Source organism: Myodes glareolus, chromosome 18, assembly GCF_982192425.1.
Source record: "Myodes glareolus chromosome 18, mMyoGla1.1, whole genome shotgun sequence".
Classification (NCBI taxonomy): Eukaryota; Metazoa; Chordata; class Mammalia; order Rodentia; family Cricetidae; genus Myodes; species Myodes glareolus.
In genome coordinates this window covers 69,682,019-69,703,706 of record NC_142043.1, presented here as the reverse complement: position 1 = coordinate 69,703,706, position 21,688 = coordinate 69,682,019, and the positions used below count along the sequence as shown (strand labels likewise).

General features: G+C 53.8%; 2 protein-coding genes across 2 annotated transcripts; both read right to left on the bottom strand.

Moving 5' to 3' along the window:
* Positions 1-905: 905 nt before the first annotated feature.
* Positions 906-5,083, bottom strand: Neu1 (neuraminidase 1). The gene is made up of 6 exons (XM_048437910.3): positions 4,888-5,083; positions 4,352-4,544; positions 3,745-4,007; positions 2,027-2,209; positions 1,682-1,904; positions 906-1,586 (listed from the first exon to the last, which is right to left on the bottom strand). The coding sequence occupies exons 1-6, from the start codon at positions 5,026-5,028 to the stop codon at positions 1,360-1,362; spliced, it is 1,230 nt and encodes a 409-aa protein (XP_048293867.2). The 5' UTR covers positions 5,029-5,083; the 3' UTR covers positions 906-1,359.
* Positions 5,084-6,279: 1,196 nt separating this feature from the next.
* On the bottom strand, positions 6,280-21,386 carry Slc44a4 (solute carrier family 44 member 4). The gene is made up of 21 exons (XM_087898522.1): positions 21,284-21,386; positions 19,162-19,210; positions 18,115-18,188; positions 17,922-18,000; positions 17,105-17,204; positions 16,896-17,024; positions 16,557-16,617; positions 14,453-14,543; positions 14,282-14,365; positions 13,796-14,031; positions 13,606-13,705; positions 12,206-12,298; positions 11,866-11,968; positions 8,870-9,126; positions 8,684-8,778; positions 8,479-8,582; positions 8,271-8,344; positions 8,021-8,091; positions 7,818-7,912; positions 7,655-7,739; positions 6,280-6,510 (listed from the first exon to the last, which is right to left on the bottom strand). The coding sequence occupies exons 1-21, from the start codon at positions 21,315-21,317 to the stop codon at positions 6,389-6,391; spliced, it is 2,136 nt and encodes a 711-aa protein (XP_087754648.1). The 5' UTR covers positions 21,318-21,386; the 3' UTR covers positions 6,280-6,388.
* Between the last annotated feature and the right edge of the window lie 302 nt (positions 21,387-21,688).

Here is a 21,688-nt window from a genome sequence, read left to right as displayed (position 1 = left end):
AACACACAGAACTGTGCCCTTATGCAGTGGGGCTATACTTCTACCAGACAGAACTATTATCTTAACATTTCTTAGAGAAGCTATCAACAGAAAAATGACCCTCTAACTGCAAATGACCAGCATTCCTCTGTCCCTAATATGTTTAAATTCTTAAAAGCAGAGACTGCGAGACGGCTCAGCCGGCAAGGCTCTTGCTGCCAACCCTAACAAGCTGAGTTTAATCCCTGGGACCCACAGGAGAGAACCATCTCCAGCTCGCTGTTCTCTTACCTCTGCGATACAACGGAACACGCATTCCTTCCTCTCGATAAACGTGGGCGCCCTCACTGATTGAACCCAGGGTCTTAAGCATTCTAATCATAAGCAGTAACTTTACCACCGAGCTATGCTTCCAGCCCAGGAAGTGTGAGGTTACAGGCACCTGACACACTCAAGTACCTACCTGGGCTCTTCCCTCCCCTACACGCAGCATCTGCCTCAGGGCGCTAATTTCTCACAGGCTGGGCTGACACGGCCTCCCACCCGGCTTTACACACCTGTTCCCTATTTCATATCCCACCCTATTTTAGAAATAGAAAATATTCTAAGCCGGGCGGTTGGTGGCGTGGGCCTTTAATCCCAGCTCTTGGGAGGCAGAGGTAAGCGAATCTCAGGGTTCCAGAACAGCCTGGGCTATACTGAGAAACCCCATCTCAAAATATAAATAAAAGTACATAAAAACAAAATAAATGAATGAAACTCATAGTCATTTCATGGGAAACATGGGATTTGATTGACTGGGTTCTGTTTCCCAAGCAATAAGCAGACCAGTACCCGTTCTAACCTCACTTGGGTTTCACCGGACATTCACCGGTGTCCCTGAGGCGGTCCAGAAGGTGCGAGTGGACAGAACCAAAGACTCCAGAAACGCTTTATCTCCTTCATTAAAAATTTTAAGTTACAAATATTTTGATTTATAAATAATCAAGGGCGTGTGTGTGTGTGTGTGCCTTACTCTGAAAGGCCATTCTGTCCCGGGGATTTCCTAGAATCCTCTTCAGGTCTCGTACCTGCTTCCACGCTGGCCTTCCCAGTTCCCAGGGTTCATATTCGGTCATCACTCCAGGGAACACCCCCGTGCCCATGCTGTCCCTGAAAGGAACAGCTGCCTTGTCCTGGAGGGACTTCCTGCCTGGGGGAGAGGAAGCTGGGCCGTTATGTCATAACCGAGTGACTTCCCTGTCAAAGAGAAGTTGCTTCTGCAAAAGGCTAGAGTTCGGTGGAAGCGCTGTGTTTCAGGCCCCCTCTGCAGACCCCCGAAGGGAGAGCCATGAGGTCGTGAGATTGGAGTCCAGGACTTGGCGCCCTGAGGTGCAGGGCTCAGAGCGTCCCGTAGACGCTGACTTTGACCATGGAGATGCTCTCGGTGTACCGGTTCAGGCCTTTCTCGTACAGAACGAACAGCTGCGGGGGTTGCTGCTCTCCGTCCGTGCTGTTTTCCAGCGTTGTCAGGGATGAGTAGCCGCTGGGCCCTGGCCACACCTGGACTCTCTCCTTCTGCCAGGACGTCCCATTGCTGAAGCTCCAGCGCAGGGTCAGGTTCACCCCTAGGCGTGCAATAGGCAGAGGAGGGGGTTGGGTCTGCCCTGTCCGGGCCCTGGCTAGGCATGGTGCCCCACCCACCCCACCCCCAGGTACTCACGAAACTCAGGATGGGCTGGATTGGAGAAGAAGACAATGCCTGAGCTGGTGGCTACTGCTCCTGCAGCCACCACTGGGTCCACCAGCTCGGGGTCGAAGGTCACGTCCCGGGGCCTAATGGTATCACAGGCATCGTAGCTGCGGAGCACAATCCTGCAGCGGCAGTGGTAGTTGTTCTGGTTCCGGGCATTGATGATGACGGAGCCGTCTGGAAGCTCGTAGGGCTAAGGGGAGAGGACAGGGCCTCTGAGAAGCCAGGCAGGCTGAGGAAGCCAGAGCTGGGTCTTCGGGTGCAATGGCATTCTGGGCGAAGGTGTGGGCAAGCGAGTTCCCACCGACTCCAGACCTGGCATTCGTCGGGGTTGAAATCGTGCTCGTGTTTGGGCTGGCCGAAGGGGATGCCGCTCACTCCGGTCCCGTAGTGCCAGGAGGCACCGTGATCATCACTGAGGAGGCAGAAGACGCCATCTCGCTCCAGAGTCCCGTGTCCACACACGATGAGCCGGCCCTTGTGAGGCTCCCGCTGTTTCTGTGAGAGAGGATGGTGCTGTAGGGAGCAGGCAGGCAGAAAGGGCACCCCCCCAAAGCGAGGACACTTCTGGGTCCCTGATGTTCTCCCAGACACTGCCCGAATGAAGCTTTTGTGTGTGTGCCAGGCCTGTAATCCCTGCTACTCGGGAGGCTGAGCCCAGAAGGCGGCAAGTTCAAAGTCTGCCTGGGCTACAGAGTGACTTTAAGGCTAGCCTGGGGAACTTAGTGAGGTCCTGTCTCAAAAATAAAAAGCATAATAAGAAGGCTGGGGGCTCAGCTCAGTGGAAAAGTTCTTGCCTTGTATGAACAAGGCCCTAGGTTGAGAACACCCATTAGAAAAAAAGAAAAGAAAAAAGAAAGAAAGAAAAAAGAAAATTAGTTCACCATCTCAACCCAGGCTGCCCTCCCACTCACTACATAACCAAGGCTGACTCTCAACTGAGTTTCTCTGTGTAGCCATGACTGTATATCAGAATTCCCTCTGTCGACCAGGCCGGCCTTGAACTCAGAGATCTCCCTGCTTCTGCCTCCTGAGTGCTGGGATTATGCCTTTTATGTCCCAGCATTCAGTACTCTTATCAATTCCTTTTTTTTTTTTCTGAGACTGTCTCTCTATACAAAGGAATGGGTTTCACAGTGGCATTCTCATACATATATACTGTGGGAGTCAGCCATGATAAGCTAAGTATGGACAGATCACCCAACGGAAGTTAACTTCCAACCATTACCACCTGCCAGAGTAGGTTTAATGGAGGCCTGAGTCTCAGTAGTTTACCCGAAGCAATACCTGGTTGCCAAAAGAACCACAAACTAAGATTACCTAGCACCACCCAAAACCAGACCATCCAAAGGAAATGCCTAACGTTCCAACCACTGTAGATAGGACCTTCTGCCAGCATACTCACCAGGACACCCCTAGACAAATGTCAGCCAGTCAGGGGTCCTGAACCTCAGAGACCCCTCACCGCCACCTTTACTACTATAAAAACTCAATTCTAACTGAGCTTGGGGCTCTCCGTTTATTCCAATACGTTGGACATGCAGAGAGACCGAGTTTGCAAACTTGATTAAAACAAAGGCTCTTTGCTTTTGCATATGGGACTCATCTCCTTGTTGTCTTTTGTGGGGACTTCACGGATTTGGGTATCACACACATATAATGCTTGGTACTTGCACGCTCCCCACTGCCCTTCCCTGGAAGCTTCCAAGACATGCAGAATGCACGTCCGGACATGTGCACAAGTGCTCACCCAGCATTGGGAGCTTCACGCCTGCCTGAGTGTGGACTCTGCTGGGCACTGGGCACCGTGATAGAGGTCTGTGTCTGCCCAAAAGTCACCCAACTCTACTCTGCTCAGGCTAAGGACAATCTGTGGACAACCCCATGTGAGAAGCCGATGGCAGGGTTTCATCTTCTCCACATCAGGGTGCTCTTTCCAGAATGCCCCTCCCCATCTCTAAGGAATCCCACTCAAGAAAAAAAAATCTAATTTACATGATCTTGCCCTCTTCACCTATCCCCAGGATAAAAACCTGAATGCCAGAGCCTGGTCCAGGGGCAAACATCTCTGTGCCAATATCCTCGGAGAGGTTCCGGGGTGGGCTCCAGGAAACGCCGTCATCCTTACTCCACACCAGCATGGTGGAGGCCACCTGGCAGTTGACCTTGTGGGCACAGAGGGTGTAGATAAGGAACACTACTCCTGTGTGCACATCGTTGACCACGGCCCCCAGGTTCAGCCCATCCGAGACCTCCCCGTCGTCTACAATGAAGGCTGTAGAGGACCATGTGCTACCTGGGAAAAGAAAAGAGCAGAGTGAAATTGTACCCTTTCTGGTTCACTTCCTGCCTTTCCCCAGGGACCTTACCGTGGCACCAAGACCCTGTTTCTTCTTTCTCTGACATTATTTCCTGCTCATCCCACCTGGCAACATAATTCTCATTCCCAGTGAGAATTAGGAGACCACCCCTTGGTGGTCTCAGTTAGTTCCCTGGACACTCTCCCCCTCGGGATTCCTTAACTCCTTAGGGAACTCAGGCCTCAAAGTTCTGCTCTGGGCGGTTGGATGGGTGAAGGGAACCCCCTACTCTCTATCTCGGTCACCCACCCAAGCCCCCCACCCCCGGGCACCTTTGTACCCTGGTCCGTGGACCTCCTCATGGCGATGAACTTGGCCCCCTCGTCGGACGCAGACTTTTTCCTGGCCTCGGCGAAGGCGAGCAGCGTGCCCCGAGGGGTGGCGGTGATGAGCGGGATGCGGAAAGTGTCCACCGAGCCAATCTGCTTCCCGCTCACCCACAGCAGCTGCTCCATGGTCACCAGCGGCTGCACCTGTGTGGAAGGAAGGACACCTTAATCAGATGAGCTAGACGAGGCTTTAAGACCGGTAGGGAGCGCCTCCAGCTAGGGTTCCCATGAGAGAGGTAATGGGGAGCCTGGGCAGGGCTGAGGGGTGTCCGCCAACAAGAGAAGGCAGTCGGGAGGAGAGCATGGGCGGAAGCCGAAGGTCCCTGAGCAGGGGAGAAGAAACCCTCGGGGATGGGCGAGGACCCTAAACGCAGCCAGGGGCCCAAGGAAGCAAAGGGGTTGGGAGAGGATGGGGGCGGGAGTGCCGCTCGGAGAGGTGGCCGAGCTGGGGGACAGCGGCCACCTCTGCAGGTGCATCAGGGCTCACCAGACTGAAGTCATCTTCCACCCTGGCCTCGGACCCCGCCACCGCCACCAGCAGCAGGAAGATCGCTGCGAGCACCTGACCCCAACGGCGCGCCCAGCAGCTCAGCGGTCCCCGGGGTCTGCTCGGCTGTGCCCCCACCATTGCTTCCCGATGCCTGTCCCCAGAACTGGTCACCGGCAGCGAGCCGTCAGCTGACCCCGACCCTTTAAATGCGCACACGTCATTCTGGCCCCGCCCCTTGTGGCCGCGGCCCTCTCTGCCGCGACTCCCGTTGGTCCTTCCAGCTGTCCGACATCAGCATGTGACCCAGGAGGCGGGCTCAGTCTGCATGAGCTTTTTGATTGGCTCTGATACCCGGAACGCGACGAAGGAGCGAGGCTTGTGCAGCAACCGGCGGGGAGGAAGGCTCTAACCCCTTGTGGAAGGGCTAGAAAGTACTTTGGGGACCGTGTGACTGAGATGGTAGAGTTCCTTCCTAGTCTGTAGGAAGCCCTCGGTTCAATCCCTGCCACCACCTAAATCAGGTGTGGTGGTGCACACCTTATATATAAATAAGTTATATAATATAGATATTAAAGAGTCACGTGGGGTTGCGGAGTTGGTTCAGTGTAAAAAGCATTTGCTGTACGCTTTTCAGAACCCATTCTGAAACCCCAGTGCTCTGGAGGCAGAGCCAGGAGATCACGTTGGCAAAAATGGTTAGCTGTATCTTTTTTTTTTTTAAGACAGGGTTTCTTTGTGTAACCCTGACTGTCCGGGAACTTGCTCTGTAGACCAGCCTGGTCCTGAACTCACAGAGATTCGCCTGCCTCTGCCTCCCGGGTGCTGGGATTAAAGGTGTGCGCCACCATGTCCAGTTCATTTTATTTATTCTAAGATTGCTGATGTGTGCCAGGAAGTGCTAGCGCACACTTTTAAACTTAGCACTCGGGAGGCAGAAGCAAGCGGATCTACACAGAGAAACCCTATCTCAAAAAAACCCGAAAATAAGTAAATGGAAAACAAACAAATAAAATGAAGCAGTCGCCTGGATTGTGGGTGACAGATACCTTATTCGAACAACCCCCTCCCCCACCTCTTCTTGTGAATCAAGGTCTTGCCCAGCTCCACCTGGCCTTGAATTCACTCTGGAGTCAGTCAAGAATAACCTGGAGTCCTCCTGCCTCCACCTCATGAGTACTGGGATTCCAGACATGATTCCAGGCCATGTTTATGCTAGAGACAGGATCTGGGGGTACTTACATGCTAGGCAGCCACCCTATCATCTGAGGACACCCCAGCCTCCTACCCTCAGGTCCTGAACACATTTTCTTTTACTTGCATAGAACCATGTAATAGTAATTTGGACTTTAATAAAAGAGAAATGAGTTTGAACTAAAAACAAAACCATACTTATCAAGAATATAAAATATTAATCTTTAATAAAATTTGTTTACTATAAAATTGTGATCCTTAAGGCTTATCCAGCTGGGCTTCTGTACAGGAGGGTTGCTGTCCTGGGTCACTTCTTCCTCTTCTTGCCCCCAGCAGGTACCTCATTCTTCTTGCCCAGAATCTTCATAAGTGCCATGGGCATGTAGTAGGGCCGCTCCTGGGAACCGTCGTTTCTCTCCAGATCCTCCACTGAGTGGCAGAGTAGATCAATTAGAGCAGACCCTGATAAGTGGAACCCTGTTGCACCCTTGAAACAATCTGGGCTGCGTGGATCCAACAGCCTGGTCTCCTGTCCAAGCCACTTAGTTCTTTTCTCTGTGTAGCTTTGGAGCCTGTCCTGGAACTTGCTCTGTAGCCCAGGCTGGCTTCGAACTCACTGAGATCTGCCTGCCTCTGCCTCCTGAGTGCTGGGATTAAAGGTGTGCGCCACCACTGCCCGGCTATATAGGCAGTTCTATATAACCTGTTTCCTCATGTAAAGATCGTATGTTTTATAGGGTGATAACAGGATAAAGAAAAATTGCATGTCAGTTCATCATGGTGGCTTTCATTTGATCCTAATATTTAGGAGGTGGAGACAGGAGGACTTAGAACACAGGGCCAGCCTGAGCTACACAGCAGAACTCTGTCTGGGGAATGGTTGTGTATCTCCATGGTTCTAGCACTCAAGAGGCAGAGGCCAGACGACTGGAGTTGATCCAGCCTGGTTTATAAAGCAAGCTGGAACCAACCAAGAATACATGTAAATAAATAAGATTTAACCAAGAAACAAAAGCATAAAGCAACAACAAAATCCTCCTGTTAATTGCTCAGTGCGTGGCTGGGGTATAGCACCATGGTGGGCATTCCCGCTTTGCAGGCACAAGGCCTGGTGGCATCATCACTGGGGCAAAAAGGTACCACAATGCCCAGCACTTGGGGGCTGAGGTAGAAGGCTTGTGAGTTTGAGCCACCCTCAGCTATATAGTTAGTTCTGGGTCAATCTGTGCTACATAGTGTGATCCTGTCCCACCTCCCTGCATGTCCTCCCCCCCCCCAAAAAAAACCTAAATAAAAGAAAGAAGAATACACCCCCACCCCTCCACACACACTATGACTACCTTCCGGAAAATGTTCTGCGGTTAACATCTTCCTATGTTTCCTAGCCAGGCCTCTGTCTGAGAAGGGTCCCCTCTGAGAATGTCCAGGGTTTGTTCCCTTCTTTCCTCCCCAAACTTCTAGCCTCAGAATGTCTGAAGATGCTCCCTCCAGCCTCCAGAATGTCTGAAGATGCTACAACCAGCCTCCAAGAGAAGCCTGAAGAGTCAGGAGCTTGAGGGTGGGGGACACTCACGGAAGCAGAGGAAGAGCGTGTCTACACACATGCCAAACACGCTGAAGAAGCCACTGGCGATGACATAGGCTCCCATGATGGAGGTCTGCAGGAAACAAGACTGATTGGGACCCCCCTAGGCACGTCTGGGGACTTGGGTGTGGCAGAGGGAGATGTCACTCACCATGATGGGCAGCCAATAATAGTTGAGGTGGGGGTTCTCAAAGTCTTTCCCCAACCCCTTGATACGACCGGAGAAAAAGAAGAAAGACAGGACACCTGTGTGGGCAAGGGTCCCAGGGTCAGGGCTGCTCTTCTGCAGACACCCCTTTCTGCACGTATTCCAGGGGGCCCCCCGACTCTGCAAACCCCAATGGTGGCCCTTACCAACACCTCCAACCACCAGCAGCTTCCCAAAGAAGAGTAGCATATCTGTGACTTTATCCAGGACAACCACCCTGTAGTGGGAGGCAAGGGGGTGAGATCCTGGCGGGGCTGGGAACAGTGACGTCTATGCCCACCTCAAGATGGGGCTAGCAGAGCCCTGGACCAAGTGTGAGACCCTTCTAAGCAGCGTCTGCCCATGAGCCAGCTTACGGATGGGCGATCTGGGTAGGAGACCCCAAGGCAGTCTGACCTGACGACGTTCCTCATGAGTAGCTTAAAGGCGTTTTTGGCTGAGACGCAGAAATTCTTCCCATAGATGGCGATCTGGGAGGAGCAGGAAAGGTCAGAGCCACACCCCTGGTGAGCCTGCCCCCCCCCCCCCCCCCCGTGTTGGTGGAGCCCGGGCAGGCAGAGGGGTACTGAGCAGAGGGGTACTGAGCAAGAGGCTCCATGCTCACCATGATGTAGGCGTTGCGGTTGAGAAACTTAATAAACTTCTCCAGGCACCAGAGGCAGCACTTGAAGCAGCAGATGATGCACCGGGCCACAGGATTTTGGGATCCTAGGGACAAAGGAAGCCGACGCTCAGCCACTGGCTTCTGCCTGCTTGGCCCTCTTTAAGACTCCAGGAGCTAAACCTGCCCATCACTGGTCACCATTCACCTCTTAGCTTGTGGTCAATGTATTCCAGGATGATCCGGGCTATCTGCACAAGGGTCAGGATGAGGGCTCCAAACGCCAGCGACCCAGTGTGGTAACTGCAGAGGGTGCGTAGGTGAGATGAGCCACTCCGGCACCTCCTGGTATCCCTAGGGCTGACGCTTCCCTAGGGGGCTGCCCCTGGCTCACCGGAGGGTGCGGATGAAGGCTGAGCTCAAGGGGAAGGTAGGGATGTCTTTAGGTTTATGAAAGGCCCAGTAGAAGGAGGCAAAGGCCCCAGCAAGGACGCACTGGCCCAGGGCCAGTACCCAGTTAACCGTCCAGAAGAGCCCCAGAACTCCATAGATTTGCAGGTTGAAGATAGAGCGCTGGGCTGGGCCTGTGGATGAGTAGCCCTGGAAGGCGCACGTGAGCCCCGGGCACGAGGAGAAATTCCCGGTGGAGGCCTGGAAGCGACAGGGAGGACACAGCAAGGTCAGACCCTGGAGTGGCAGGCAGATCCTTAATCTTCCCTGTTCCTAGTAGCCTCCAGGCTCAGATCAGCTCAGACTTTCCCTGGTGTGACTAACCAGCTTCCTGGTTTCCAGGTAGACTCAAGAGCTGTCTAGAAGCTCAGTGTGTGGGCGGTTTTATGGCTTCCACCTGCTCCGTGCCTTTCCCAGCAACCTGTTCTAGAGACGCCTCTACAGCTGCCGTCAAGACACTGCAGGCATTTAATGGCATTAAGTAATTTTGTTGGCTGTAACATCAAAACAGTGTCGGTGTGTGTGTGTGGTATGTATGTGTGCACGCACACGCATGTGCATGTTTTGCCGGGATTGAACACTGATCCTCACTCATTTTACAACCTCCCTCCAGTAGCTGAGCTTCACACCCAGCTTTATTAGACTTCCTTTTTCTTCTTTTTTTCCTTTCTTCCTGTTTTTAGTACAGAAGCCGGGGCTTCAGGAACAAAAGGCAGTTTTCTATCAGTGACCTAATCCTCAGACTCTGCCTTTTAAGCCATCTGTTGAGGGGTTGGAGATGTGTATCATCTGGTAGCCAGCTTGCCTAGCGTGTGCAAAGCCCCTGCATGGTTGGGCACGCCTGTCGTCACAGCCCGTGGGAGGTAGAGACAGGAGGATCAGTTTAAGGTCACCCTCTCCCACATAGCAAGATTCAGACCAGCCTGGACTATACGAGACCCTGTCTATAAATAGATAAACAAACGAACAAACGCTCTTTGCGATCCCCCTAAGCATACTTGTGTGTAAAGAGGCACAATAGTCAGAATCTGTATTCAAACTACCTGAGCTGCGTAATTTTAGCCCTGCAACCCCAACGTTTGAGGAAGCTAGGGCAAGGGGATGGCGGTGAATTTGAGGTCAGCATGGGCTACAGGATAAATTTCAGTCTAGCCTAGAGAGAGAGAGAGAGAGAGAGAGGAAGGAAGAATGGGAGAATGGGGTGGTGGTGGCAAATGCCTTTAATCCCAGCACTTGGCGGCAGAGACAAGTAGATCTCTGTGCTCGAGGCCAGCCTGGACTACAAAGTGAATTCCAGGACAGCCAGGGCTACATAGAGAAACCCTGTCTCAAAAGAAAGAGATAGAAAGAAAGAGAGAGAGAGAGAGAGAGAGAGGAAGCAAGCTATGCCTTGCCTCAGTGGCTGAGAGCCCTTGCTGTTCTGCAAGAAGACCAGGGTTCCATTCCCAGCACCCACGTGGTGGCTCATGAGTGTCTGCAACTCTGGTTCTAGGGGATTCAAGGCCTCTTCTGGTCTCTCTGGACAGCAAGTACAATGTGGTGCATAATTATACATGCAGGCCAGACACTCATGTGCATAAAATAAGAAAGAAATAACAGAATAGAAAAGAAAAATTATAAAGAGAGAGAGAGAGAGAAAGAAAACATTCTTTAACCACCTAGAAGTTGAGGGTGGGGGCAACTTAGGGATGTAGTTCATGCAACAACACCTGGGCACAGCAGTGCACACCTTTACTACCAACACCTGGGCACAGCGGTGCACACCTTTAATGCCAACACCTGGGCACAGTGGTGCACACCTTTAATGCCAACACCTTGGCACAGCGGTGCACACCTTTACTGCCAACACCTGGGCACAGCGGTGCACACCTTTACTGCCAACACCTGGGCACAGCAGTGCACACCTTTACTGCCAACACCTGGGCACAGCGGTGCACACCTTTAATGCCAACATCCAGGAGGCAGAGACAGATGGATCCTTTTGAGGCCAGTCTGGTTTATGTATTGAGTTCCAGGCCAGCTAGGGCTCTATGGCGAGACCCTGATTCAAAAAGAGAAAAAGGAAGAAAGCAAAAAAAGAAAAACCCTTCTCTCAACAGATCACTGTGGGCCTGTGGCTGCCCTCACTGTTGGAGGGTGAATGTTACAAAGGAAAACCGGGTCTCCCTGGGCACAGAACATAGTGGGTCTTTTCTAAATCCAAATGAGCCTCCTCTCACTTCTGTGTGTAGGGGTTGTTTTTGAGGAAGGGTCTCCTTCTGTGACCCGGGCTGGTCCTGAACTGGAAATCCCCACTCTTAATCTCCAGGAAGCCGGCGGCTTTAGAGGTGTGTTCCTGTGAGTGTTGTGTGGCTTTTTGTTATGCTTATCTTTGTTTTGTAGCGACTGTAGCTCAGGCAGGCCTCAGACTAGCTGTGTCAGAGACAGCTGCAGCGCTCCTGACCCTGGGCCTCCCCCTCTCAGGGGCTGGGAAGACAGGCATGGCTCGCTCGGGTGGACCTGGGGGCCACTGTCTGGGGCTCTGTTCCCAGGACTTGAAAAGGGAAATAAAACAGTCCACGCAGCTGTGGTCTCTGTCAGTGGGCAGGCACTGTACACAGCGCCAGACGTACCCAATGGCATCCAACTCCTATGCCACCCACGGAGATGGCGATTAGGATCAGCTCCCATTTACAGAGCAGTGGGTGGAGGAGACCCAGGAGGAAGAAATATTTAACGGCCTTGGCGGCTGAGAAAGGTCCTGCTAGCTAGTCAGCTCCCCACCTTCACTCAGATGTCCTGCCTGCTCTTCACTTTCTACAAAGTGGGCAGCTCAGCTACAGAACTGAGGGAGGGTCCCTCCATGGACAGTCCTTGCCCTCTCAAGTGCTTCTGCATTAGAGGAAATCTGGGCTAACTGACCCCCAAGATCCCCTCAGCACCCACCCTGCTCCCTCTCACCATGGGGTCACAGGACTTGTTCACAGGCACGTTCTGACAGTCAGATGCGTTGGAGTCCGGCACCCGATAGGCGTACTGGGGTTGCCCGGATGTGGCCAGGTACCCAGAGATGAGTCAAGGAAAGAACGATGCCGGTTGTCAATCACAGGACACACCTACATAGCTCCCCCTGGGACTGGAGCAGTTCACACACAGGGACACACAGAACACACACACAGCACATACACAGGGCTGGCATTTAACTCCTGTTCACCCTTGCAACTCAGTCCCCTCACACCCAACAGGGGACCCGCCCCACCCCAGAGCTCCAGCGTGAGGGGGGGGGGCGTACAAAGGATACAGAGCGATCAGGGCCCAGTAGCTGATGCAAATGACCAGGAGGACGAAGGTGACCAGAGGGTAGAACATAGTGGACATCATCTGGCCCACAGCCCTGTAGGGAGAAAAGAGCAGCCCGCTGGGACCTCAGCCCTGTGCAGCCTCTCCCCGGCCTGACCCTGGCTGTTTGTTTCCCCCAGGCCAGAAACGGAGAACTACGGCTTTTGTGTCCACATCCCCAGCACCTGGTTCTGGGCGGGTACACAGTGGATTCTTGCTGAGTGGACCTAATAAGGCTCACAGGACCCTTAGAAGAACCTGGAGTCACAGAAGATGCCTGGAAAGCCCAGGGAGTATAAGGGAAGAGAACCCCCAAAAGATGGCTGGCCCCTGCAGTCCACTTGGCAATGTCTGCTTCTCCTACCTTGACTCCTGCCGCCTCACCCAGCATCACCTCAGTTCCCACCTACGCACTTAGTCAACGCAGACACATTCAGTCCTCACAATGCCCTTGCAAGGTTTAGTCCGCTGTGACAACCGTCTTACAAAGAGGGAGGCTGGGTGTGGCGGCGATTCTTCCAATCCCAGCGTCCAGGAGGCTGAGATAGCAGGGTGGCCAGGAGTTTGTAGCCAGTCTGCGCTATACTGCAAGACACAGCCTCCAAGGAGCAGCAGGGGTAGGGGTGACCCAGGAGGACTGGGATGTGGCTTGCCTAACATAGGAGACCCTGAGTGAGACCCCCGGCATAAAGGAGGCCTAGTGGTCCATGCCCATAACCCTAACATTCTGGAGGTAGGTGCGGGAGGATGCATTCAAAGTCATCTTCAATTATATAGTAGGTCGGAGGTCAGCCTGTGCCGCCCAAGCCTGTGTGTGATCACCATCATCACCATAGCGCGGGCAGGGAGATCAGGAGTTCAAGGACAGCCTCAGCTACATAGCTGATCTGACACTCGTCTGGGCTACGTGAGCTCCTGTCTCAAAACAACCAACCAACAATGACGACAACAACAAAATCCTTGGGGTAGCAGAGATGGCTCTGAAGTCAAGAGCACTGGCTGCTCTCCCAGCGGACTTGGGCTCACAACTGTCTGTAACTTCTGTTCCAGAGGATCCAAAGCCCTCATCTGGCTTCCAACAGCACCAGACATGCATGGTGCACAGACACGCATGCTGGCAGAACACCATACATAAAACAAAAATAAACCAATCTTAATACCACCACCACCACCACACACCCCCCACCCGCTGCCAAACAACAGAACAAACCAGACAGGGAAACTGAGGCCCTAAGAGGCTGAAAACCTCAGCAGCGCTACTCACTGAGCAATCCTACCTTTCTCCTCCGGGGGTTTCCTATTACCCCATCCAGGTGGGCACCCCTGCCCAAGGTCCCCTCTCCCTCCCAGGCAGGCCCTGACCTGCTGGCCTCCTTCAGCAGAGCGACGGCGATGCGGATCCGCTGGCGCAGGAAGATGAGCATCAGCAGCAAGATGCCCTCAAGGACGGCCAGGATAATTACTGCGGGGACAGCAGGTGGTGGTCCCCGGTCAGGCCTAGGGTCACCCAACCAGGACAACCCTTGGCAGCCAGCGGAGGGAGGGGACTCACGAGCAGCCAGCCAGGTCTCCTGCACGCTCTGGTAGGCACTGAGGTCGGTGGTGAAGCCCAGCTCGGAGATGGAGGCACCCTTGTCCCGCAGCGCCCGGTACTGCTGCCAGCAGTGGTAGATGCCGTAGGCCAGCACGGCTAGCACCCCCACAATCAGCAGCAGCACCAGGGGTGCGGCCACCAGGCGCAGGAGCAGGATAAAGAGTAGACTCAGCACCAGCGCCACACCCAGGGCCCTGCGGGGGAGGAGCATAAGTGAGGGTTGCCTCCCAAGCCCTTCAAAGCCCCCCAATTTCCTTTCCTCGTACCCTCAAGTACACGTAGATCCATTTTCGGATACAAGTCCTGACTGGCTCAGGGTCTATCCTGAGCTAGCTCCCCCTCTGACCGCAGCCTTGGCCTCACACATAGACGTAAGGAAAGGGGATCAGGGAAGGGCAGAAGGAAGGAGGAAGGGGCTGGATCCCCGGGAAGCTGTGGACTCACAAGAGGATCCAGGGCCAGGACTGAGCAAAATCTTCAAAGATCTTCACAGAGATATCCCGGGCATTGATGTTATCAAGGAGGCCACTGTTTGGAGAAGGATGGAGTCAGGTGGGGCTGAGGGTAAGGGGAGACAGGGGGGTGACGGAGAGGATAGGAGAGGATAACATCTACCTGATTCCCTCAGAGATACTGGTGTTATCAATCTGTGGGGATCCGGATAAGGTGAAGTTAACGTTGGGGAACGGAAAACAACGTCCCAGAGCTAGAAGAGAGAAGAGGGGCTGCTGGGTGGGCGTCTGCCGGACCCTCCCATCCCAGAGGCAGCAGTGATGGACGGCCGGGATCTGCTGGTTCAGGGTTGGGGTGCAGCAGCCTGTATTCCCTCCCTGCCATCGATCAGATGTCCTTACGCCCCATCCCCTGGATCCCTGCTTTACCTCCAGCCCTGACCTTGCTTCTCTGCTTAGGCCAGGACAGTCATGGCCTCCTCATCGTACAAAACCCATGATTGGTCCCTCAGCTGAATGGGTTGGGTCAACCGGCTCTGTAGTGGCTCTAGGCCAGGCTTCCTGCCTGGGATTCTCCACACATTCCTTGGAGCTTCAGAACCTCCTCTTCTCTCTCAGCTCAGCCCCTGCCCCATCTCTATCTCTAGATCTCCAGCGGGGCCTGCTAGTGACTATGGCCGAGCAGGTTTGGTTTTATCACTTACATCCCAGCGCTGAGGAAACAAGGCACAGAAAGGTTGAGTAACTGGCCTGAGTTCCATCTGCTGGAAATGCTCAAGTTTAAATCCAGATCTGTCTGGTTTGGAGCAGCCCTTGGGCGCCCTTCCCACTGCACTTGCCTGGACGTTTTGTCTTTTCTTGACTAAAGTTAAATATATAAATAATATAAATAAAATAAATAAGAAATAAATGAAAGAAAAGGCAGCTGGACACGGTGGTATCTCCTGTTATCTCAGCACGAGGACAGGCTGAGGCAGGAAGATCACAAGCCGGGAGCCTGTTGGACCACAAAATAAGATCCTGTCTCAAATAAACCAAACCAGTTACACATGCTGGGAAGAGGTATACACGGAAGAAAGGCCAATGTGATCGACCTTCCCAGCCCCATCCGTTTGTAACATCTGGATAGATGTCTCAGGTTGTTTAATTCCCTTCAGATTTATTCATCCATGTACATTTTATTTTTAAAAAAAACCCTTTTTTTAATTTATCTATTTTGCTTGATTTTTGAGGCAGGGTTCACTATATAGGCATTTGCTGGCCTGAAACTCACTGTGTGAATCAGGCTGGCATTGAATCCATGGAGATCCTCCAGCTTCTGCCTCCTGAGCCCTGGGACTACACATATATACCACCATGCTGAGCATATTTTATTTTATGTGTATGAATGCTTTGTGTGTGTGTGTGCACTTGAGTAACTTGTGCCTGTGAAGGGCAGAAGAGGGTGTCGGGGCCCCTGGATGGTGTAGGATCGTTTCGAGCCACTATGTGGGTCTTGGGAATCCATATATAAGCAGCAAGCACACTTAACTGCTGAGCGTCTCTCCCGCCCACCATGGACGTTCTCACGAGACCCTCAAGCAGTTGTTTCTTGTTATTGCTGCTCTGTCCTGTTTTTGCAGTGCCCAGAATCCAGGAATCCAGGGCACTGCACAAGCTAGGAAGGTGCTCTGCACACCGCTCATCCAAAACCACGATTACATCTGTTTATTGTGTGCGAGCGTGTGTGGGTTGTGCAAGGCCTGTGGTGATTAGCGGTCTAGCTCAGGAATCCATTCTCACCTTCTACCACATGGGTCCTGGGCCTCGGACTCAGGTTGTCAGACTTGGGGCAAGCACTTTATGTGCCGAGCCATCTCATCGGCCCTGTTTTACTGTTGGCTTGGGAGGACCCTGCTATGTGTCCCAGACTGGCCTTCGAGATCTCCTGCCTCTGCGCCCCTGTTGGAAGCTTCGGTGTGCACCATCTAGTTGGCCTAGGGCTCCTCCGACCTCTGACCTCTCCACCTAGAATGCAGCTTGAGCAGGGAGTGGTTGGTGTCTACCACCCCTGCACATCTGTCCCGGCATCTGGTACATAGCTGCACGGCAGGCGCCAGCAATGTAACTACCCGGTCCTGAGGCCGGGAATGGCGGCCTGCTGCTCACACTGGAGCCGCCCCACCCCGCCCGTGACGAGGGCCTTCCTCCTGGGTCAGCTTCCTTCATTTCAGAAGTGGAAATATTGGATGGGATGGTGCCTGAGGGGTAATGTGCACAGCTCTCACCTGGAGTAGAAGGAAGAAGGAAGCGGGGACAGAGTTCCTTCTGCAGGCTCTCCTCCACTGTCTGGGGAGAGACGGGGAGAACAGACAGATGCACAGACATAGAAGTTGTGGCTCCCACCATCACTACCACCTCCACCATTATTACCATCATCATCACCTCCACCATCACCACTACCTCCACCTCCACCACCTCCACCACCATCACCACCATTGCTAACAACTTCTACTACCTCAAGACTCAGACCTACCCATCCCTCCTTGGAGCCCAACTTCCCCTACCACTCCTCCACTCCCGGCGCCCTCTCCAGCAACAGCGATGGCACGGGGACCAGCATTTACCATATCTGGGGGTACTCCTGGCAGACAAAAGTTCTTGTATTCCTTATAGACTTCATCGACAGTCTTTGAACTGTAGTCCTGGATCTCATTCACAATCCATGGGGTCTCTGGGCAGGAGGAGACACACACCTGTGGGCAGAGAACAGGCTAAGGGGCTGGTACCCAGGGCCTGGGGTGCAGGTGGGGCTCATATAGGCCTGGCTTCTGACCTGGGGTGTGGGGCACTGGAGGCCGTTCTGGGCGATGGAGATGACGTTGGCGCTTACAGCACAGTTGAGGATGTTGAAGTAAAAAACGTAGGGCTTATCCCTGCAGGAAGAGAGGCCATGCATGCGTAAGGGCCTGGACAGGTGCGGGGCGCCGTGGGGTGCCATTCTCTTAGCACTCGGAGTCCCGTGGACCAAACTAGTGACGCCCAGCTCCTGGCCCAGCTCCTCTGGGGACATAAGGAGACCCAGAAGACCACCTAGGTAATCAATTCACCGTACGATAGCCAATGTGTGGCTGAGAATATCGATTCCGGAGCACAGCCCCTCGTAAGGCAGCTTTAGGACCCTGAACGAGGCCTCAAGTCTGTCTTAGATGAAATGAAGGTACCACCCTCAGGAGGCTTAGCAGTTTGGGTGTGAAACACCCGCCGCCCGCTTGCCGGAGCATTGTAATGGTGACAGGAGTGTTCGCAGCGTGTTATTTATGGGGCATTTCCTGCATACCTTCTGGAAGGGTGTTGCTGGTCAGCGGAGGAAGTTAGAGCTCAGAGAAGCTGAGTAAGATGTTCAAGACTACACAGCCCAAACTTATCCTGGTTGGGGACTCGGACAGCGACGTCTGAACTCTAAAATCCTGCACTGTCCCAGTCCTGGCGAGGCTGGGCAAGGAAGAGCTTCCGGTGTGGGTCGGCCGGCTTGGGTTCAGGGACGCAGAGGGGAGGCAGAGGTGCCAGGCTCTGGTGTCTACCCTGTGGTGTGTCCCGCCCCCCACGCTGCTCCCGCCCCCGCATGCCGCTGCCCTCCCCCTCCTACTCACTTGTTCTCCCCCACGCCGCAGTAGGCCCCCGTGGAGTTTCTGGGGTACAGCACTTGCCGAGGGTCTCCATACACCCAGGCTGGAGGCAGGGACACACAACACGGTCACAGAAAGACAGAGACTTGGAGGCAGGAGCTATGGGGGTGATCTCTCCCTGGGTCAGTGCCCTTCGCCCTAGGTCCTGGAAACTTACCCACAAGCCCCACCCCGATGTAGCCCAGGATGAAGAGCAGGAAGAGGACACAGCAGATGATGTCTGTGCAGCCCCTGGGGACGAGACAGATGTCTAAGCTGGGGAGTGCAGGGATGCCAGTGTGGGGCACAGGTATGGGGCATAGTGGTGGTGGGGGGATGATGGGTTAGAGGACTGGGGAATGCTAGAAAGATTAGCTCTCTGTAGACCAGTCTGGTCTCAAACTCATAGAGATTTGCCAGCCTCTGCCTCCTGAGTTCTGGGATTATTAAAGACATGTGCCACCACCACCACCACCTGGCAAGATTGGCATTCTTTATCTATTTTAAGAAAACTTTTCTTTTCTTGGTTTTTCAAGACACAGTTTCTCTGTAGCTTTGGAGCCTGTCCTGGAACTAGCTCTTGTAGTCCAGGCTGGCCTCAAAATCAGAGATTTGCCTGCCTCTGCCTCCTGAGTGCTGGGATTAAAGGTGCACACCGCCACTGCCTGGCTAACAAAACTTTTCTTAGGATAAGAATTCTGCTGACGCTGGGCGGTGGTGGTGCAGGCCTTTAATCCCAGCACTCGGGAGGCAGAGGCAGGTGGATCTCTGTGAGTTTGAGGCCAGCCTGGTCTACAAGAGCTAGTGCCAGGACAGGCTCCAAAGCCACAGAGAAACCCTGTCTTGAAAAACCAAAAATAAAAATAAAAAATAAAAAAATAAAAATAAAAAAATTCTTCTGCTGAAATCTATCACAGCTAATTACAAGCTCATGCACACACACATAAACACATACACACATACGCGCATGCACACACACACGCTCGCACACATGTACACAGAGAGAGACAAGAGATGGAAAGAGAGCACACTCATAAATTTTATCTGGGTGAGTTTTCCCCAAATACATACACACCTGAGTAGCTGGCACTTAAGTCAAGAAATCGAATGACCCCAGCACCCAGAGCCCCCTCAAATCCCTCCAAACACACAGATGCCTCAGTGGATCAGGCTCCTGAAGACAGAATCCTCCCTGCACCCCTGGGGGAAGGCGCCCACAGCTCACCTGTTTTTGATGGGGCCTCGAAAGGAGGGGTCATATTTGGCTGATTTCCCTGAGGACGGGGAGAGTGAGAATGAGGCACTGGGAGGCTCTCTCCCCACATCCTGTCCTTTCCAGACACCCCTTGGTCCCAGGAGAGCCTGCCTGTTTGACTAGCAGGGAGAGGGCACTAGGGAACTGGATTCGCAGCTTCCTGGCCAGCAACAGGATGGTTGCCTGCTGTGGCTTCTACCCTAGCAACAGGTGGGAAGTGGGGCCTTTATTTTAGACAGTACTGGATGTTGAATCTATTGCTCCCAACGTGCAAGGCAAGCAAAGCACTGAGCTATAACCACGGCCATTCATTTGGTTTTTATTTTCACTCTGTATTTCAGACAGGACCTTGCTGAGTTCTCCAAGCTGGCCTTGAACTTGCCTTTCTGCTGCTTCAGCCTCCTGATCAGTTGGGAGTGTGCTTCTGACTCTCCCCTCAAGGCCCTCCGAGTAGAATGTAGCCCTGGTCCTCTGCCCCTTCCCCGGTCAGCGTCTGCTGACCCTCTCAGTGGCATTCAGGGGCCATCCTAACTCTGCTCTAACCCCTTCCGGGTCCTCTCTGGACCGTCCAGGTTGGGAGCCCCTGAGGGGACCAAGTCGTTCATGCTTGTTATCTCAGCCCTCTGGCCCAAGGATGTGACAAAGAAAGCCTAGTCACAGGTGGAAGCCCTGCAGGGCACAGCGAGGAAGGGAGGACGTAGGAACTCTGCAGACCCTCCACTGGGCTACACAGCTCCGGGTAGGCAGCCAGGTTGACATCTGAGCCGGCCTTTGGGGTTGTGGCCACGTCTTGTTCCTGGTCCTCCCTGAGTACACAGGGGAGGGGGTGGGGCCAGGCTGCCAGGGTCCTGGTGGACACTGAAGAAGGGACTGAGGGCCAGGCTAGCCTGGGGCAGGGTGGAATCTGCTGTCTTGGGTGTTCTGGACTCTGTTCCACTCAGGCTTACGGATCCAGGGTCAATGATTGACCCAAAGCTGCTCCAGGAAGTTTTCCGTGGAGTGCTCTGGCCTTTCTGGGTATCCTAGGGGACAAGCCCCACCCAGAGGAGGCCCAACCCTCAGAATGAGCTCCCCTGTAGACGCTGAAGATCCTCTCTGGTAAGGAAACCCTCGGCCCTCCTTCCTCAGCTCTTGCTTCTCCGGACTTGGGGAAAGACTTCCAGCCCTTTTTTCCTTTGTTCTGGGAATAGGCCCCTGCTTCCTCTCTGCTCAGGCCTCCCCTTCCCCAGCACACTTGCCCCTATTCCTTAAAGTGCCCCAGACAGCCCCCCTTCTTTTTCTTCTCAACAGAGACCTTAAAGCAGGCATCAGCCCTTTCTCCACCAGTCCTTAGACCCCCACTTTTCACAGGGCCTGTAGCAGGCAGACCCCAGGAGCTCAGGGTACCACTCCCTACTTCTCACAAAGACCCCTTTAGTCCACAGTACCAGCCCCTGCTCCTAAGAGCGCTAGCAGACACCAGCAGCTGAGGGTCCCAGTTCACAGGAATCCTAGTAGGCTGACCCCAGAATTTTGGGCTCCCAGCCCTCTAATCCTTACAAGAACTTTCAGAGGGCCCAGCTCCCTAACTTTTTACACAGACCCCTGCATGTCAGAGTCCCAGCCACCAACTCTTCACAGGGTGTGGGTCGACAAACCCCAGCACCTTTGCTCTTTAGAAATCCAAAATCTAAAGTGGAGTTCCCCAGCTCACAAGAGCCCCAGCTCGCCGGAGCCCCAGCCTCCACCCTTGTAGGCTCTGAGCACAGGACGCTGCTGGACCCTGAGTTCTGTCCTACGCAGAAGCTTCAGGACCCCAACCTGCCTCCTAACCAGCCGGCTTTGTTTTCCAGGGCCCTGCCCTCAGGGACTTAGAGCTCAAGCCAGAACCTCTAGCCTCTCCGCCCCCTGCACCCCCCCTCCCCCAGAGCCAGGTTCAACACCTGCACACACAGACCTCACTTCAGTAAGCAGGACTTTTGCTATGGCTCAGGCGGAGACCATCCTCCCGGGCAGGGCTGTCTCTTTCCATAACAGACCCAGGTTGTTCCTCTGCTCAGAACCCACCTCGGCCACCTCTCTCCAGAGCCTGGGGCTCTAGCCCCAGCCTTACCGTAAGCCTCGTTCTCCTTCTGCTTCCCCCCCATGGCTCAGTCTCTGGAGTGATTGGAGCCAGGGAGACCTGGCCGTTCACCTGCCGCCTGCCCCGCCCTCCCGGACGTCATAGCTCCACCCCCTGCCTTGTGGTCCCCGACACACTCTAGTTCCTTCTGATTTCAGCTCTGGCCAGCCATGGATGCCAGCACGGCCTGGAAGAGCCTGGCGTACTTTGATAAGAAAACACTGCAGAATCTTTCAAAGTGCTCCAAGTGTGGCACACCCAGACCCCTGCAATTTGCTGCGATTTGCCTTGGTCCCCCAGGGCCCTTCTCTCCCATCAGGTGGCAGCCAGCAACTTGTCTTCTACCCACCTATGGTCTCCCCCAGCCCCACAATCCTCTTCGTCCCGTAACAATCA

Bases quoted from the DNA above. Each gene is read 5' to 3' on its own strand.
- Neu1 (XM_048437910.3), bottom strand. From the start codon at position 5,028: ATGGTGGGGGCACAGCCGAGCAGACCCCGGGGACCGCTGAGCTGCTGG. The intron at 4,008-4,351 runs GTACAAAGGTGC...TTCTTTTCCCAG, and splicing joins GAGGAGGTCCACGGACCAGG to GTAGCACATGGTCCTCTACA. The intron at 1,905-2,026 runs GTCTGGAGTCGG...CTCTCCCCTTAG, and splicing joins TCAACCCCGACGAATGCCAG to CCCTACGAGCTTCCAGACGG.
- Slc44a4 (XM_087898522.1), bottom strand. From the start codon at position 21,317: ATGGGGGGGAAGCAGAAGGAGAACGAGGCTTACG. The intron at 11,969-12,205 runs GTATCCTTTGTA...ACTCATCTCTGG, and splicing joins TACTGGGCCCTGATCGCTCT to GTACCTGGCCACATCCGGGC. The intron at 8,345-8,478 runs GTGAGCATGGAG...TGCTCCTCCCAG, and splicing joins ACCGCAACGCCTACATCATG to ATCGCCATCTATGGGAAGAA.